Source organism: Hemitrygon akajei, chromosome 17, assembly GCF_048418815.1.
Source record: "Hemitrygon akajei chromosome 17, sHemAka1.3, whole genome shotgun sequence".
In the NCBI taxonomy this organism is placed as follows: domain Eukaryota; kingdom Metazoa; phylum Chordata; class Chondrichthyes; order Myliobatiformes; family Dasyatidae; genus Hemitrygon; species Hemitrygon akajei.
In genome coordinates this window covers 37,079,876-37,099,686 of record NC_133140.1, presented here as the reverse complement: position 1 = coordinate 37,099,686, position 19,811 = coordinate 37,079,876, and the positions used below count along the sequence as shown (strand labels likewise).

The 19,811-nt window shown below is 41.8% G+C and overlaps 1 protein-coding gene across 5 annotated transcripts in view; it reads left to right on the top strand.

Annotated features, from left to right (window-relative positions):
- The window catches only part of ripor1 (RHO family interacting cell polarization regulator 1), a 282,943-nt gene that overhangs the window by 217,612 nt on the left and 45,520 nt on the right, over positions 1-19,811 (top strand). For all 5 annotated transcript variants that reach the window (XM_073069931.1, XM_073069933.1, XM_073069928.1 and 2 more), the window contains exons 8-11: positions 287-350; positions 13,898-13,941; positions 14,864-14,989; positions 18,957-19,105. In XM_073069931.1, the coding sequence (XP_072926032.1) occupies positions 287-350; positions 13,898-13,941; positions 14,864-14,989; positions 18,957-19,105 (383 nt within the window). The remainder of the gene's footprint in view (positions 1-286; positions 351-13,897; positions 13,942-14,863; positions 14,990-18,956; positions 19,106-19,811) is intronic.

Below are 19,811 nucleotides of genomic sequence, written 5' to 3'. Positions count from 1 at the left end.
GGTAGGTTGAGAAGCCCAGCTTCCACTCTGTTTTTAGCAGCACCTTCCCACTGAGAACTTACAGCAAGCAACTTTATTCTGTCTTTGTATATATGTTTAACTGATGTGACCAGAATGCTAAATGACTAACCAACTGTGTTGACTGAACCTCAGCAAGCATCAGAGCAGCTGGAATGGCCCTTGCTTCTACATTAGTTAACCATTAGAGTACAGTCACTGTTCTATCTTCAAAATAAAACTGTTCAACTTTGTTCTGAAGTGTAAAAAGCTCTTATCTTTCACTCAGAGTATGTGTACAATGGAGAGTGAGTTGGAGAACCAGTTAGGAGAATTCCATGTCAAAATGAAAGGTGAGTAACATCCTGACAAAAATTTGATTCATTTATTTGAGGATTAAAAAAGGAATTCTTGAGATTTTGGTCATCTTCAGATGTGTCTGTCTATTTTGATAACTCCTTGTCTTGTGTGCTCTTGTCCTCAGCAAGAACATGCTATTTTATTGTTCATCTATGTAGTACTTAGAGGCTGTGTCACATGTGTTACTGCGATGTTTAGATGAGACAGCTCCTAGAGCAAATATTTCTAAATTCATGTAATTTACATCATGGGCAGTCGTTGCTTGCACAGATAGTACTTACTCTGGCTTGCTTCTAAGGCACATCCGAATCAGGTTTTATTATCACCAGCCTTGTTATGTGGCAGCAATACATAATAAAAACTGTAAATTGCAGTAAGTATATATGTTTTAAAAAGTTAAGTTAAATAAGTAGTTCAAAAAGAGAAAAAATGTGGTGAGGTAGTGTTGTTCAAGGATTCAATGTCCATTCAGAAATCTGATGGCAGAGGGGAAGAAGCTATCCCTGAAGCATTGAGTGTGTGGCTTCAGGTTTCTGTACCTAATCGCGTCAAGTGGTTTGTAATTACAATGCTGAACACAGGATTATAAACTAATACCCTTTCTTTGTAATAGAGCAGTTTTGTGCAGTGAGATTGAATAATACTTCTGTTACATGTGTTCAGGAGGTCTCTGTCTCCTCTCCAATTGGGTGCATGGTGTCCTCAGTTTGACTTTACTGAACAATATCAGTTTTGACTGGATTGAGATTATGACATTGAATGAAAGCTTTGTCTTTGTTCAAAATGCAGCAGTGGAAGGAAAGGATCTGTGGTTTACTCTGCACGCAGGAGCAGTGCTGACAGCCACCATCACAGAAGCACTTAATTATCCAAACCTTGCTAATTGAACACTGATTGCTGATCCTTGCCAAAGTGTGTTGAAGCAATAAATAATTTCCTGTTTATTTTCTCACCTTTACATCTTGCTTGCTGTGCAAAAGTACAGTCAATATGTTTCAAATCTGGTCAGTTTTATTCAAGTTGATTTGGGCTAATTTAGGTTTTCTAGCCTATTTGTGTATATAATTTTCAATGCCCAAAAGGCACTTATTATAAACCAATTTCAACCGGGTTTTGGCTATTTTTAAAGTATACTTCCTTGGAGAGGTGGATTGTTTCCTTTGAAATCATTTGGAGGGTGACCAGGCCATGGAGAGGTAGGAGTGTACATCAGGCAATGGCTTGTGGCAGAAGTGTTGTGCTATAGGCTCATTTGTGTACAGTAACTGCAAATTGCACTGTCACAGCAGTGGTTTAAAATGGTGCTTCAAAAAATGCTCCTTAAAGCCCACCCTTCCTTAAAGGGGAGATGGACTGTGGAAGTATCAGGCACCAACAAACCTTCCGGGAGGTCTGTCAGAGTCAGCAGATGTTAAAGAAATACACTTTCGAGGATTGCTTTTGTCAGATTGGAGACCCGTGTAGAGCAGAGGTATGCTTTCTACTGAGGGAGCTAGAGGCCCTGTAGATGAACCTGCTTAAGAAAGTGGCTGTCAACACCTGAGTCCAGATACCAGGACCTGAATGCAATGCCTCAATGTTGCAAGCGATTGACATCCTAATTTCATGAAAAATGGTTTTGCTGCTGTAAGAACAGTAATTGTGCTTGAGACCAAGTTGTCTTTTTAGTGGGTTTCTTGTTCCAGGTGGTAGCTACCCATTGTTACAATTCCTACTGATAGACAAAGCAGAGGAGGTGGTGACCTCACCCAGACGTTTTGTAAAATGTGAAGATAGAATCAACACCACCAGAGGTTGCCAGGCACTGGAAAAAAACTGCATTCTAATCTGGAGTTGTGATTGGAAAGCATGTCAGTAACTAAGGATTACCACCAGATGTATAACACAATTTTAGTGCTTTTGGCTGATGAAAGCAGAATGTATGTGAAATACAAAGAACCTGCGTCAGAAGAGTGAGCAACTTTGCTCTGTATATCGAGAACTTTCCTGTTTACAAAGTATGAGAGCGTAAAGGGTAACTTTTCAGTCAAAGTGCAGTTGTGTTAAAGTAAGATTAATTTCAAACTAACTGGATGGAGAATTCCTATTTCACATGTGTATCAAAAGTGATTGTGGTTGGGTAACCCTGTCGCATTGGGCGGTGAGGGTGGATGAGATGGGGGGGAAGTAAATATGGCAGTTGATGCTAAGTCCGGATTCAGTGCAGAAGATTAGCACACCAAGTGCTGGAGGAGCTCAACAAGTCAGGCAGCATCTGTGGAGGAGAATAAACAGACAAAGTTTTGGGCTGAGTCCCTTCATCAGGACTCAGTGTAGTGGATGTCATAGCTAGGTTTGATGTTGTGTGGTAAATGTGAAAATGCTTAGTTTATTCTGTTACCAGCTCTGTTGATTCCTCAATCATGTGTAAGTTCTTTGTTCAAGACTGGTTTCCTCCAACTATTTATCAGAAGGACCAAAGCCTTCATCCCAAAGCCTTGTGCCTAGCTGCTGGCTATGCTTCTTTCTGACAACTGTGTTATCACATGCAGTTTGAAACTTCAACTCCACATTTTGTGCCTGAGCAGCAGAAACCCAGAGCTAGTGAACCCTAAAGGGTCACCTTTGTTGTATTCTGAGGTTACGGAAAACTCTTCCATTTCCTATCTCTTGCCAACTCCTATTTACCCAGTGCTTGCTGATTATATTGGCTCCCCAATAAGCATGGTCTAATTTTAGAGTTGAAATCTGCCTGTGGTCTTGCCCTTCCCAAATTCTTTAATTCTTTGAAGACTAAAGTTCAAATAGGAAAAGTTTAGAAGGATATAGGCCACATGGGACTAGAATTTTGGCAGGGTCAGTTGGGCCAAAGGATATATTTCTATGCTGTGTGGCTCCATGACTAAAACCCTGTGCAGTGTATTTGTTCCAGTCTTCTGAGCATCCCAGATTTTAATTACTGCCAACAGTGGCAGTGTCTTCAGCTATCAGGATCCAAGGCTCTGGAGTTCTTTTGTAAAACCTCTTCATCCCCGTTTCTCACTATTTGTACACAATGTTCCCTAAAACTAATCTCAGTCCAAACCCATGGTTATCTCAACAGAAATCTTATTTGGCTCAGTACAATATTTGTTTGATGAAATTCATGTGGAATGGATGATGCCATGTTTGGGGACAATGTTTGATCCAAGAGGCAAGTCACGTGGTAATGGATATGAATGAATGGGAAAATCAACATTGGGACAGATTTAACCCAACCAGTGAGTTACAGAGGCTGGATTCAAATCGTTTGGCAAGTCATATTAGTTTAGCTTTGATTCATTATACCAGTGATTATGGCAGATTTGATGGAGCCTGTAGAGGAAAAAAAAGTTAGGGAACTTTTTCTTGGTATCTTACCCATGCATCCAGTGCTAGTTCCTGAGTAACTATGGAGTGGCTTTACACCAAGAGCCAAGATTTTCAGAATGAGATAAAAGACATCAGTAGGACAGAAAGAGCACAGAGAAAATTTACAAACATGTTGCAGCAGCTTGAAGACAGGGAAAGCTTGACTAGGTTAGGACTTTATTCCCTGAACTATAGGAGGTTATGAGAGGTACAGATAGGGTAAGTGCAAGCTGTTTCCCCCCCACAGAGGGTTGGTTGAGACTAAAACTAGAGGTCATGATTAAGGGTGAAAGGTGAAATGTTTAAGGGGAACGTGGAGGAACTTCACTCAGAGTGTGGAATGAGCTGCCAGTGGAATTGGTGGTACATGGATGGAAGAGGTATGGAAGGCTATTTTCCAGATGAAGGTCAATGAGACTAGGGAGAGTAATAGTTCAGAACAGACTACACGACCAAAGGGCCTGTTCCTGTGCTTTGGTGCTCTGTGACTCTCTATACATTATTATATAATTTCAGATTTAATGGCATTTACTCAGTGTTAGGGCACTTTGTGCTTGTAACAGCATTGTCAATAAAATACAGTTACCTGATGGTAGTCACATTGATCTATTAATATTCTTCTACCTGAGTAATGGCACAGTTTTGACTATGAAATACATCAGGGATGTATAATCTTGAGATCAATTAACTGAATGGTTACACAGGGAATTAGTGATGTCCTGAACAACAGATTTTAAACTTTGCCTGCTTATTTTGCAATGAGTCATATTGTTCAACTAACCAATACTCAGTCAATTCATATGAAGTATTTCTGAATCTTGGCTCTTAACAGTAGCTGCTTCCCATTAAATGGACAGTTGGAAAGAACTCTGACCATAGCTAAAGTGTCCCAAAGTGCCTCACAGTATTGACATGAAACCAAAACATTGTTAGCTGGTCTCATAAGGGAGAGTTTAGAACTGGTGACTGTATCTCATTTAAGAAATGATTTAATAAGCACCGTGAAGTAGGAAAATAAGTTAGGAAAGGAAATCAGAAGCTTTTGACCTTGCCAGTCAGAACCACAGCCAGCAAAGTGGGCAGTTGAATTTGGAGATAAATAAAATGCCAGAGTTAGAGAACTATCTGCTGGTTCTAGGTCTGTTCATTAAATGATCTACGATTAAGGATGTTACAATCAAGCTATTGCCCATGAGACATTTCAGTAGAATTAGGCCAAATGACCCATCCACCATTCAATCATGGCTGATTTATTTTCCCTCAAAACTCTATTCTCCTGCATTTTCCAGTAATCAGTACTGGATGCCCTTATTAATCACGAGCCTATCAACCTCTGCTGTAAATATACCCAATGACTTTGTCTGTGGCGATGAATTCCACAGATTCACCTCTCTACGGTTAAAGAAATTCTCTTCTCATCTCAGTTCTAAAGAGAAATTCCTCTGCTCTGAGCCTGTACCCTCTGGTCCTGGACTCTCCCACTATGTTCACTTTATCTAGTCCTTCCAATATTTGATGGGTATCTAATTGAAACCTAATCATAATTCTAAACTCCAGTGAGTATTGGCTCAAAGCCATCAAATGCTTATGCATTAACAGTTTCATTCTCATAAACATCCTCTGGACCCTCTCCAAGGTCAATTGATCTTTTCTTAGATATGGAGCCCAAAACTGTTCATAATACTCCAAACATGGTCTGACCAATGCCTTAGAAAGCCTCATTGTTACGTCCTTGCCTTCTATTGGAAATGAATGCTAACATTGCACTTGCCTTTCTTACTGCTGTCATGCCCTGAATATTAACTTTTAGGGAATCCTGCATTAGGACTCCCAAGTCCCATTGCACCTCTGATTTCTGAATTGACTCCCAATTTAGAAAATAGTCTATGCCTTTATTTCTTGTACCAATATGCCTGACCATACACTTCCCTACACTATATTCCACCTTCCACTTCTCCTAATCTGTCTAAGTTATTCTATCAACTCCCTGCTTCCTCAGCATTACCTGACCGCACCAATCTTTATTGTCAGACACAAATTTGGCCAGAAAGCCATCAGTTCCACTATTCAGGTCATTAAGTAGCAGGCCCAAAACCAACAATGTGTAGCGGTGTGCTACACGCAGCGCTGAAATAACGACACAGAGTCGGTAAACTGCAGTTAAAAAAAGATTTTATTCGAACTTCGCGGCCTTGCTTTAAAGCCTCCCTGATCCCGCCCTCCCCGGGCGCGGATGCTGTAGGGGGCACGTATTCACAGTCCCGCGCGGGCTTTTCCCTTTGTTGGTGAAGCAGACCTGGTGCCCTTTTGGGACTGGCCTTTATGCCGGCGTGCTGGCTATTTGTGAGCCGGTTCGAGTGCACTAGGAAGTGGGTCGCCACAAATGGGTGTTAAGTGCCTCCTGAAACACAATGTTCAGGTAACTCTTCCCCCTCCCCTGTGCATTGTAATGTTTGAATCTCAGATTGCTAAATATTAATTGCTATATATTAGCAAACTAATATGTCCAATGAATAGGACTTGGTATAAATTTAAGAGAACACAGCAGTAATGCAGGTGACCAAGTTGAGCAGAATGAGAAAGATGGCCAGAAATACTCTGGGAGCGGGAAGGGTGGGGATGAGGTCTAGCAAAGACATGTCTGGCGATAATGTTTGCACAGGTGATAATTTGAGTAAAAGATAAGGTAGGTCAGGATTGGAGTTAGATGACATTGCAGATGTGGACTGGATTTGATCAGATGTGACACTATTGTTTCACTTGTTCGGGTTCATTTGGGACAATTGCCTGAGAGAAGTCTGGAACCAGCAACAAGGGAATGTCAATTGAAGATGATGGTTTTGGTCTTCCTGCTCCTCGGAGGAAATTTCTGCTTAGTTGGTACTGGATGCCAGCGAAAAGGTCTGACAATTTAGAGACGGTGGAAGTTTTGGGAGAAGTAACTGTAGTAAACGGAGGATTAAACCCATGACGTGGAAACTGCATTCCGTTCTAAATAAGATTGCTGAGGTGCACTGTGTCAATGTAAATCGGAAACAGATAAGTAGGGATTGATGCAAGAAGAGGAGCCATTGTTGGTGATTCTCAGGATGTAATTGGATAGATTATTTTAAAGTTTTTTTTAGAGACACAGTGCAAAATAGGCCCTTCTGGCCCTTTGAGCTGTACTGCCAGCAACCCCCGATTTAACCCCAGTCTAATCACGAGACAATTTACAATGACAAACTAACCTACTAACTGGTACATCTTTGGACCATGGGAGGAAACTGGAGCACCTGGAGGAAACCCACGTATTCCGTGGGGAGGATGTACAAACTTTTTACAGAGGAAGCGGGATTGAATTCCATACTCCGATACCTCCAGCTTTAATAGCTTCACAATAACTGCTATGCTACCATGGTGCCCATATAAGATTGGGAATACGTTATTGCTTAGGAATCTTCAATTATCATGCCCCAGAACTGGTACTTGTACAGATCTGATATGGTACAAAGAGGTTTGATTTTAAAACTCATATTTAAAGGACTTATTATACAATAGGCCAAAATTGTGCTGGTTGATTTCACATGAACAAGAATGTTGCCTTTCACCCAAATGAAAGCCAAAGTGTGAGACTGGTGTTGCCAAGGTGTCAGATTAAAATCTCTTCGTTTATGGAGTCTATCGGCTACTGTCTCTGAAAATCCCAGCAGCCATTGGCCAGTAGTTCAAGAGTAAGAGCAAAAGCTGCTCTCTCCTGTTTGTGAGCAGCCTCTCGCGCTCAGGGGACTTGGAAAAGACCTAAAAACCCGCTGTTGCAAACTCATCGCAAACTGGACAAGTGTGTTTTTGTACAGTCACCAAGTTTGCTCTTTGCTTCTTGCTGCCGTCAGAAAGTAAATTACTTTTGGTATATTTTTAGCACAACTCAGATTTTTCAAACTTTAAATGTGCTAGTGTTGCCTTTGAGAAAATTTGTATATAGGGTATGAGAACATCTTTGTTTGAGAGTGGGGGGGGAGTTGTGATGTGAAGGAAACATCTGCTGTAGATCAGTAGTGACGTGGTACACAAGCGGCTGTGTTAGTGACTGACACAGTAGGAGTCTTTGAGCCTGACCTCATGTTTATGTAATTAAGTTCGGCAATGAAAGATTTTTGTAAAAATGCTCGTATCTAAACACATTCTTCCACAGGTCAAAGACAGTAGCTTAACCTATAATTAGGTCATTAGTGATCCTGGACATTGTTACTTGAGATACTGTACACCTCGGCAAACAAAAACGATAAAATTCCAGACAAATAATCAATGTTTGTTGAACTAAGAGAAATACTGTGCCATTTACATAAATGCCATTTGCACTATAGAACACGTAATGAGGCTCAGGCAGATGTACAGTCCTGGAATGGAAGTGGGCCTTGTATTTACAAAGGATGTTGACATCTAATTTAAAATGCGTCAATACAATAGCTACTACTTCCCATCTTTAGATATTTTTAACTGTTCTGTTGCTGGGCTCATAGACACATAATCAACCAAAGCATCAAAGGAATTTAAATTTAAGTAATTAAATTATATTTAGGCTTGTATCAATAACTGTAGCTATGAAATGATTAAAAATGAATCCAGTTCAGTGCCCTTGGGGACGGATATCTGCCATCCTGTGGTCTAGATGCAGCAGTGGAGTTGATATTTAATTGTGTCCACAACTCACAGATAATTAGAGGTGGACAAAAAGCCAGGTTTGCTTGGAATATCCACATTTTCACAAACTAATTAATAAAGAACAATATTTAATAAGTAACCAACTGTTGCACTAAATAAAACAGGTCAATATTGCTGCACAATTGGAGGGCAGACAGTAATTGTGGGGCAGAACTCCTGTTGTAATTGCTTGAATTTTCTACTTTGTTTTTATGTTAGCTCCCTTCACACCTTTATTTGGAAGCTGCTGACTGTGCAGAACAAATGGTGTTTGAATTCTTGCCCCTTGCCGTAGATAATTGCTTGTTGTTGTCGTCATTTTGCAATTTGAAGCGATGTCAGTCCCAGTGACTTGCTTGTCCAGTACAAGAACTGTACCTGTTCAAGTGATTCCTGTATGCAAACTAAGACAGAGAACTCTGTATGAAAATTAGGGCAAAGCAAACATGGCAGCACCGTGATAATCCGGCGCTATTGCAGCTCGGAGCATTGGAGTTCAGAGTTCAATTCCTCCGCCACCGCCTGTAAATGATTTGTGACTGTGTGGGTTTCCTCTGGGTGCTTCAGTTTCTTCCCACAGTCCGAAGGTATGCCAGTTGGTCGTTGTAAATTGTCCTGTGATTGGGCTAGTGTTCAATAGGTGGGTTGCCCAGCGACAAGACTCATTGAGCCGGAAGGGCCTGTTCTGCACTATATCTCTACATAAAATAAGAGTGACATCAGCAGTGGTATTTGGCTGGGGTAGAATAGCAAATATGCAATACGTTGTACTGGGTTGAGAAATAATGGGTGATGCATGACAGGACAGAAAGGCTGTGGAGTCTTAAGAATTTCTAGTTCCTCAATTATTTGTGCTGTAGTGATTTAATAAAAACTCTGCTGACATGACTGCATTTACCTTTTGTGCATTCAGCAAAGTCTTCTGATTAGGTATTGTGCAAATGCAAACCACATGGAGCACTGAATTATACTGAACAGAATCCACTGAAGCTTTGTCAGGCAAAAGAGACCAAGGTGACCCATGAGAGGGTATTGCCAAGGAATTGTGCTTGTTTTTTTGTAGTCTTATCCTTCTGCCTACTGATGTACTTGCCCCATGATCTTTGTGCACTAAAGCCCTTTCACTGTCGCTGTGCTTTCAGATTGGTTACCTGCCAATTTCAAATTAACCATATTTCCTCAATTTAAATATTAGACCAAAAGCATTGTTCTTTCTACTGTCGTAAGATCCAATATCTTGTGACAGATTCCCCGGCCTGTACTCAATATAAATCAAGCAGTTTGTTATTTCAATGTTGTTTTCTTTCCTGAGCAATGTTATATTCTCTCTCCCACAAGCAATAATACAAACAGAAAAACTAGAGAAACCTGCAGTTCAGGCAACAAATACGGGACGAGAAGCAGTTAATGTTTCAGGTCAAAGACCCTTCATCTGCTGATGTTTTCCAGTATTTGTTTCCGATTTCTACCATCTGCATTTGATTTTTTTTTGTTTTATGTTCTTTTAAATCCTGGATTAATCTAACTTTGTCCCTGTTACAGTCCATGTGTCACTAAACCCTATGGGTATGCTTCATTCTTATAAGAGTTAAACCACTCCACTCTTGCTCTATCGTGGCTCACACTTTCAAAACAGTATAAATTCTTACCTGATCACACTTGTATAAAATGCGATACTGCATATCATTTCCATTCTGAAATGCATGATTTCACACTTTTTCTTAAAATATCAAAAACTGAAATCATTTATGACTGCTCACAAACAGATCTTCCAAGACAGCGCCGGTGAACTATGGCGACGTGTTACAGGCTACTTACAAAACTTCTAAATATCCTTCTTCGGAAGTACCCTCAGTGCAATCTACAGCCCCTAATTTCCTTTTAAGCAACATACTTTTGACCCATAATAATGAACTAGCAATTTCACAATCTTCTGAAGGACTCAGCAGATTAAACTTCCAAGCATGCAGGTACAGAACAGAGGTACCTCGCCATGGCAGGAAGAGAGAGAGGAGGGGAAGCACTCCAAACCAGACTGAAATGGCAAGAAATGAAAGTTCCTCTACCCAGCATCTTGTTAGCAAATGTACAGTCACCGGAGAACAAGATTGAGGACCTAAGGTTGATTACTGTATTGGAGGGAAATGAGGAATTGCTGCTTTCAGTGTTTCTCGGAAACATGGCTCACTCCGGACATGCCAGATACGTGATTAAGACCCAAAGACTTCTCAATACACAGGACGTTCTGGATTGTTGATTCAGAGAAGGCAAAAAGTGGTGGTCTGTGTTTCACAATAAGCTCTTCACAGGGCTCAGATGTAGCACTGTTGTTCCCCGACCTGGAACATCTAATGATTAATTGCCGACCATTATATTTACCAAGAGAATTCACCTCTTTGATCCCAACTGTAGTTCACATACTGCCAAAAGGTGATGTTAATCAGGCATTTGAGATATTGAATGCTGGCATCACCAAAGAAGAAACAGCCCACCCCAACCCATTTCAAACCATAGTGAGGGACTTCAACCAGGCTTGTCTGAAGAAATCTCTGTCCATTTATCATCAGCATATGACCTGCAGCACCAGAGGTCCCAATACACTCAACTACTGCTATACTATGATTAGGAATGCCTATAGTTCCATACCTAGACTGCATTGCAGGAAATCTGATTGTTTAACTATCCTCCTACCTGCATACAGGCAGAAGCAAAAGAGCAAGGCTCCAGAGATGAAGACAGCTAAGAGATGGTCACTGGAGGCAGAGGACTGGCTGTGGGATTGCTCCAAGTTAATGGACTGGGCCGTGTTCAAAGGCTCATCAGAGGAGCTAAGTGAATACTCCACAGTTGTCACAGACTTTATTAAAACAGCCATAGGCTAGTGTGTTCCCATAAAATCATTCAGTCTTCCCAACCAAAAGCCCTGGATGAGCCATGAGATCTGCAGTCTGCTGAGGGCCTGACCAGTGGCATTCAAATCTTGTAACCAAGCTACAGTAGATCCAAGTATAATCTACCGACAGCCATCTCACATATGAGTGGCATCTCCTCCACAATCTCCCTTAGCACAGGTGCACCACAAGACTGTGTGCTTAGCCCCCTGCTCTACTCCCTGTATACTTCTGACTGTGAGGTTCCAAACCCATATTTAAGTTTGCTGGTGATGCCACTGCTATTGACCGGATCAAAGGAGGTAATGAATAAGCATTTAGGAGGGAAATTGAAAATCTGGCTGAGTGGTGCCACAACAGTAACTTCTCACTCAGTGTCAGCAAGACTAATGAGCTGATTATTGACTAGTGAGATGTTGTCCTCCTTCAAAGAAAGGGGCTTTACTTCCTCCACCAGCAATGCTGCCCTCACCCCATCCTCCTGCCACCCTACCAAGTTCCTCATGTCCTCACCTACCAGCCCAGTAAAGTCTGCATCCAGTACCTAATTCTGCAAAACTTCCACCATCTCCAGCAGGATCCCACCACCAAGCACGTCTTTCCCTCCACCTCTGTATTCCATAGAGATCACTCCTTTATGTGACTCCCTTGTTCATTTATCCCTCCCCACTGATCTCCCCTCTGGTACGTTATAAACAGAACGAGTGCCATACCTGCCCCTGCACCTCCTCCCTCACTATCATTCAGGGCCCCAAACAGTCCTTGCAGGTGACGTGACACTTCACCTGTGAGTCTGTTGGGGTCATCTACTGTACCCGGTGCTCTCAGCATGGACTCCTTTATATCAATGAGACCTGGCGTAGATTGGGAGACCGCTTTGCCGAGCACCTATGCTCCATCCACCAGAAAAAGCGGGATCTCTTTGTGGCCACCCACTTCAGTTCTACTTCCCATTCCCATTTCAATATGTCAGTCCATGGGCTCCTCTACTGTCGCAGTGAGGCTACACTCAGGTTGGAGGAACAACACCTTGTATTCCATCTGGGTTGTTTCCAACCTGATGGCATGAACATCGAATTCTTGAACTTCTGGTAATCACCACCCCCCACCACTATTCCCATTCCTATTCCCATTTCCTTCTCTCAGCTCATCTCCTTACCTGCCCATCAACTCCCTCTGGTGCACCACCGTTTCGTCCATGATCTTCTATCCGATTCCCCCTTCTCCAGCCCTTTACCTCTTTCATTCATCAACTTCCCAGCTCTTTACTTCAACCCTCCCCTTCTTCCAGTTTCACCTATCACATACCACCTTGTACCACTTCCTACACCACCCCCCCCGAACTTGCTCTAACCTCATCTTTTTTTCCCAGTCTTGATGAAGGGTCTCAGTCCAAAATGTCGACTGTTTACTCTTTTCCATAGATGCTGCCTGGCCTGCTGAGTTCCTCCAGCATTTTGTGTGTGTTGCTTGGATTTAGAGCATCTGAAGACTGTTGTCCATAAGCCAGTCCTCATCAGGGGATCAGAAGTGGAGAGGGTCAGCAATTTTAAATTCCTCAGTGTTAGAGGATCTGTCCTGGGCCCAGCAATTTAGTGGTATTGCAAAGAAAGCGCAGCAGCGCCTCTACTTCCTTAGCAGTTTGCAAAGATTTGGCTTGATGGGTAAAACTGAGACAAACTTGTATAGATGTGTGGTGGAGAGTATATTGACTGATTGCATCACGGCCTGGTATGGAAGCAGCAATGCTTTTGAATGGAGAATCCTTCAAAAAGTAGTGGATATGGCCTAGTCCACAGGTAGAGGCCTCCCCGTCATTGAGTACACTGAGCGCTGTCGCAGGAAAACAGCATCCAATCATCAAGGTTCCCCACCACACAAGACATGCACTCTCCTTGCTGCTGCTGCCATCAGGATCAAGGTAAAAGAGCCTCTGGTCCCACATTACCCCTCAACCATCACGCCCTTGAACCAGAGGGGATAACTTCATACAACTTCACTCGCCCCGTCACTAATAAACTGTTTCCACAGTCTGTGGACTCACTTTCAAGGACTCTTCATCTCATGTTCTCAATATTTATTGCTTATTTATTTAATATATTTTTTTTCTTTTGATTTTGCACAGTTTGTTGTCTTGCACGTTGGTTGTTTGTCCATCCTGTTGGCTGTGGTCTTGCATTGGTTCTATTGTGTTTCTTGAATTTACTATGTATGCCAGCAAGAAAACAGATGTCAGGTGGCATTTGTATCAGAGTTGTATATGGTGACATTTGTATACATTGATAATACATTTATTGAGAACTTTTCTTTTAGCTTGGTAGAAGGGACTTCACTTGGTTCTCCTGTCAAATAGATTTCGACATTTTGTATTTTTCTTACCATTTATTAAGATCTAGCTTACCTCTTGATACTTTCTGTATCTGCTGTGGTCATTGGGTGTGCTGATGCTTTAGGTTCTGTATCTGCTGTGATCATTGGGTGTGCTGATGCTTTAGGTTCTGTAAATGCTGTGGTAAAAGTTGTAGCTTTTGTTGTGTGGAGTTTGTATTCAATTGCAAAAATATTTTTCCATGACTAACATCCTTGTCTTGCTTTAGGACTTGCAGGTTTTGCGCGTCTCTGCCCAGGAGATCAGTATGAGGTGAGGAAACGTTTTTTAAAGCGTGCTCAGTACATTAGAAGTTGTAGATCTGAAATAAGAACAGATGCTGTGCAGGTCTTGCAGCCTCTGTTGGGGAAATGCTTCTCATTTTTCCGTACAACACAGGAGGCAACATCAGTCCATTAAGTCAGTGTCGTCTGTCAAAGCAATCCCATCGATCCCATTCCCCAGCTCGTTTCCATGTGATCTTCTTTCTCAGTCCCGATTCTCCCACCAGGGATAATTTGTAGCACAAATTATAGCAGCTTACATTTGGGATGTGGAAAGAAACTGGAGCACCCACACAGTCCTAGGGAGAAAATGCAGATGGCACGCAGCATTGAACCTGGGCTGCTGGTACAGTGGGGTAGCCAAACTATACACTGCACCTCAGTGCTGCCCAAACTGGCTGCCAGCTGATCCCTCCAATTGTCCAGCATTAGTCCAATGGTCACTTACTTTTGAACTGTAATGGTGAACCTTGGTAGGGTCTTTGTTAATTCCAAAGATCACAATTAAAGTGGATCATTGGGATATATACTCATTCCCACTGGGGGATATCAGGGCTCAGGTTCCAAGCCGACTTATTTTCTTTTAAATTCAGGGAGTGAGGTAGCATTGTCACAACTGAAATTAGGATGCAAAATGTGAATTTGCATATCGGTTTGGTTTGACGCTCGATGAATGAACCTGCAGAGTTAACAGCACAGAATGTTTTATCATTTTAACAGACATTTATAAAACAGCTGTTTTTAAGTTAATGCAGCACAATATAATAATTTAAAAGCTGGGACATTTAGAACAGGAGGATAAGGATTCAGTGCTTTTAATATTTTTTCGTCATATATTTTAATCTGAGAAGAAAATGAGGGAAGGAAGCATTTCTGACACAGCCTAAAACCATTCTGATATTTGTTTCCAGATATTTATGAAATATGGTCGTCAACGGTGGAAATTGAAAGGTCGCATTGAAGCTAATGGGAAGCAAGTGTGGGATAGCGAGGAGATGGTCTTCCAGCCTCTGGTTACAGAGTTCCTCTCAATCAAGGTAAGGGACTTGGACCACCTCCAGAGTGACCTCCCAGCCTGCTTCCCTTGGAGACGGACTGTGGCAAAGTGCCCAGCTCTCCATTGATATAAGGAGCCAGGACAATGCAACTTTGTTTACAGGCTGTGTTCCTGTTTACAGAGGGAGGTTCTCCCGTAGGGGGTCAGTCTGTAATGATGAGCCCTTCCAAGTGGAAAAAGTGACTTTGCAGCCTCATTACTGTAGACTGCCAGACTCTGAAGCTAAAACCTGGAGCCAGAACTTGAGCCTGTGACCTCATAATAATGAGAATAAAATGGCAGTAATGCAAATAAAATCCTTTAAAGTAAAATAAAATTAAATGTAAACAAACGAGAAGATAAAATCTCTCTTTTGTTCCTTCCAGCTGCGTCCTTTTCGCTCTCTGTTTTCCATAAAGAAAATTGAGCAATCCTGTGCCCTTCCATGGCCTCAGGCACGGACTGTGCAGCAGGGACACGGAGAACTGTGGTTGTTTGTCTGTTCCCACCCTGGCACTGATCTTTTCACAATTTTCTTCATGCTTCAAGCAAGTCATTTGGTCCCATCCCTGATCTTTAAGTGTAATTCATATGGGCTCCATGTGGAGGAGAGAGGGTTGTAAAGCAGGGACTGGTAGCACAGAAGTTATTTCACCAAACTAGCTAACCTGGCCTAATGACTAGAGTTCTAGACTTGCCCCATTGAATGGGGAATTTAAAGTTAGATAATTATGCAACAAACTGTCTGCTGGAGAAGCTCAGCAAGTCGAGCAGCATCTGTGGCAACAGAAAGGAACTGTCAACATTTTAGGTCGAAATTTTGCATACTGCTCAAACTGCTAAAATTCTCCAGCACCTGTGTCTCCTAGTTAATTATGCATTCTGGATTAGTAATGTTAACACACCGTATGTGAATATATTGGTTTGTTTCATACGATGGTTAACATAATGACGTGTTCCAGTTGTGTGAATGAATGTATTTTAATAGTAAATGGACTTCTCAGTCGTATATCCTGTGATGATATAACAAAAAAAACTTCAACTGAATGTAATGTTGTGTATAGTGAATTGGCTATGTTTTAACATCTTGTATATTTGCAAATATTATTGAAAGTGGTATATGGTACTGCTTGTGCGTGGGAGGGGGCAGCTGGGGAGGCTTTGGGGTTCTAACATTTAACTGTCATTCATTCTTTGGAGCACTCCTCTGTTTTTGTGGATGTTTGCGAAGGTAAAGAATTTCAGGATGTATATTGTATACATTTCTCTGACATTAAATATACCTATTGAAACCTATATTATAAGAAAACAGAGATAGAACAGACTGCAGATGCAGGAAAATAAGAAAAAAATGTGTTCTAGATTGTAAAAGTCATTACCTAGTATGCATTGTGTGACACCTTCAAACATACAGCCTACATCAGTTCAAGAACGGAGTTCTCACAGGGACGGCTAGTTTGAGTTGGCAATAAATTTTGGCCCTACTCAGGAAAAACTTCTGTAATCTGGCACCCTTATCTTGGTGGTGCTAGACTAGATTTTCTGGACCATTGGACATTACTCCTGTGACCGCCCAAACATTTTATTTCATTTTTGTATATTATTTAGCAGTACAATAAATTTTCCAGTAAATCAAATGAATTTGAGGGGGTCAGAATATACAAGCACTCTACACTCTGTGGCCATTTTAACGAGCGGCTATACATCATTAATGCAAGTATCTAGTCAGCCAGTCATGTAGCAGTAACTCAGTGCATGAAAGCATGCAGAGCTTCAGTTGTTGTTCAGGCCAAACATCAGAATGGGGAAGTAATGTGATCTAAGTGACTTTGACCATTGGTGCCAGATGGGGTGGTCTGAGTATCTCAGAAACTTCTGATCTTCTGGGATCTTTACACACAACAGTCTCTAGAGTTCACAGACAAGGGTGGAAAAAACAAAGAGCATCCAGTGAGCAAGCAGGTCTGTGGGCAAAAACATCTTGTTAACGAGAGATGTCAGAGCGGAATGGCCAGACTGATTCAAGCTGACAGGAAGGCGATAGTAACTCAAATAATCATGTGTTACAACAGTAATGTGCAGAAGAGCATCTCTTGACAGCAGATTGGCTGAAGACCACACCGGGTTTCACTCCTGTACCTAATAAAGTGCCCACTGAGTGCAGATTAGGCTCCACAGTAGTGTAGAGGTTAGCGCGCCGCTATTACAGCTTGGGGTGTCAAAGTTCAGTTCCGGCGTCACCTGTAAGGAGTCTGTACATCCTCCCTGTGGAATGGGTGGGTTTTCCCCGGGCTCTGGTTTCCTCCCATGTTCCAAAGACGTACCAGTTAATTGTAATTTGCCCTGTGGTTAGGTTTGGGTTAAATCGGGGAATGCTGGGTGGCACAGCTCAAAGGGCTGGAAGAGCCAATTCTGCACTGAATCTCAATAAATAAAAACAAATTAAATCTCCAGTCACAAGCCTCCCTGCATTCCTGATCTCTGCCATTCTAGACCCCCAGCCCACATTCAAGCACCAGCCCAGCTGCATTCTGAAACCCAGTTCTGGGCTCACATCTTGACTTTCTGAATCCCATTCAAACTAATGAGAGAGCCAGATGTCAAACTATGAGCATTTCTGAACAATCAGATACCAGAGTACCAGAGTTTGTGAGATATATATGTGTATAAAAGCTTTAGTGCTCTAAGTAAATGGGATTCAGATTTTGTACTATGAAAGTTTGGCCATTGTTTAATTAGAAGTAATCTGAGTTGCAATAGCAACACACAAAACGCTGGAGGAACTCGGCAAATCAGGCAGCATCTATGGAAATGAATAAACAGTTGACATTTATAGTGTTGCAAGTGCAAAATGTTAAAATATTCACCTCAGTTCACAGAGGTCTTGGGGGAAAGTGATGAGGGTACATTCTGTTGTTCTGCACTTTGAAGGGGTTGATTCCTTGCAATGTGTTTATTTTTTAGACATCACTTGCCCCTCTGATCCGATAAAGTCAGCCCAGGTTTCCTTGTTTTATATTTTGTTCTTCCCAATGTGGAGGATGTTTTGATGGGAAAGTGGGTCAGGGGTTGGGAAAGAGAAAATAGGATGAAATAGAAGCCCACAGCAAAGAAGAAACTTGTTGAAATTGGGAAGGGAAGAAACTTCAGGAACAGACCCTAATTTGGATGTGTGCCAATACCAATATGTACTGTGAGTCTGCTCTGACCCCAAACATTGTGCATTATAATGAGCAGCACACACAAAATGCCAGAGGAAGTCAGGAGGCCAGGCAGCATCCATGTGAATGAATAAACAGTCGACATTTCAGGCTGAGACCCCGATCCTCCTCCCAGCAGATTGGATGAGTTGCTTTGGATTTCCAGCATCTACAGATTTTCTTGTGTTTGTGCATTATAATGATTTACTCGGTATTACATAATAATGAACAAAACATTTATATTAAGCATCAAGTTCACAGAAAAACCCAATGCAATTAGAATTACCTTATTGTTGTCATACAGACTGAGATGCATTGAAAAGCTTGTTTTGCATACTGTTCATATAGATCAAATCATTATACAGTGCAGTGATGAAACTTCGACTCTTTCTTCTTTTCCATAGTTGCAGACTGACCTGCTGAGTTCCTGCAGCATTTTGTACAGCCTGTGTTACACTAAGCAAGGTAAAACAATAACAATGCAGAGCAGCTGCAGAGAAAGTGGTTAAAACAATAAGGTGCAAGGTAGATTGTGAGGTCAAAGGTCCTTATTGTGCTAAGGAATCATTCAGTAGTGTCAAGATGTCCATATGCCAGGTGTACGTACTTTCTGGCTTTTGTATCTTCTGCCTGTCGTAGGAGGGGAGAAGGGAGAATGTCTGGGGTAGGTAGGGGTCTTTGATTTTAAAATGTAAATGCTACTCGTGCATTTTTAGACCGGGAAAAAAACAGAAAGCTTCAAAGTTGTTAATTTGTTCATTGTTGCAGGTAACAGAGCTGAAAAGCCTGGCAAATCACGTCATAGTTGGCAATGTCTCCTGTGAAACAAAGGATTTATTTGCAGCCCTGCCTCAGTCTGTCGCTGTGGACATCAATGACCTGGGAACTATTAAACTTAGCCTGGAGGTCATCTGGAAGTAAGTCTTTCAAAGTCTGAAACTGGGAAGAGTTTAGCCTTTTGCACTGGAAATGCTCGGTTTGCAGCAAAAAAAACTTGCCAGAATATTATACAGTCCAGGGGCTATCTTCATCTATGAACTTCGACAAGTGTGTAGTTCAGAATGATTGCACAAATACAAATAATTTGATCAACTCTGTCCCTTTAATTAAATTCGTTGATCCTCTTGCCCCACACTTGGTAGGGATCCTTTCAGCAGCATTGTATTGAATTATCTGCAAGTCAGCATCTTCTTTGTTCACACGTTTAAAGTAAAAAGGTGCCGTAACCAAAAGGAAGATGAGATGGGATAGCTTACAAGACCTGCCTGTGCCACATGGAGCAACCTGCTCACACCATTAACCCCATGACAAAATTTCCTGAGGGTCTGGCCAATTCAAGTTCAGATATTTTGGGATATGTCTAGCTGACTTTTTGGGAGATTGCAGTCCTGGGAGCTTGCAGTCTTGACCTCTAAATCCATGTTAGCTCACCCATTGTCTTTAACCCGCGTCGGAAATTTTGGAAACAAAGCCACAAGACCATGTCCTCTGTCCCAGGTTAACACATTTAATCAAGGAGCATTTAACTAGAGTTCTGATAACTCTTGTTACCCCTTGTTACCTCCTGCCCATCAAGTTGTTTGGTTGCCTATATTTTAACAACTTCAGCTGGCACAGCCAAAA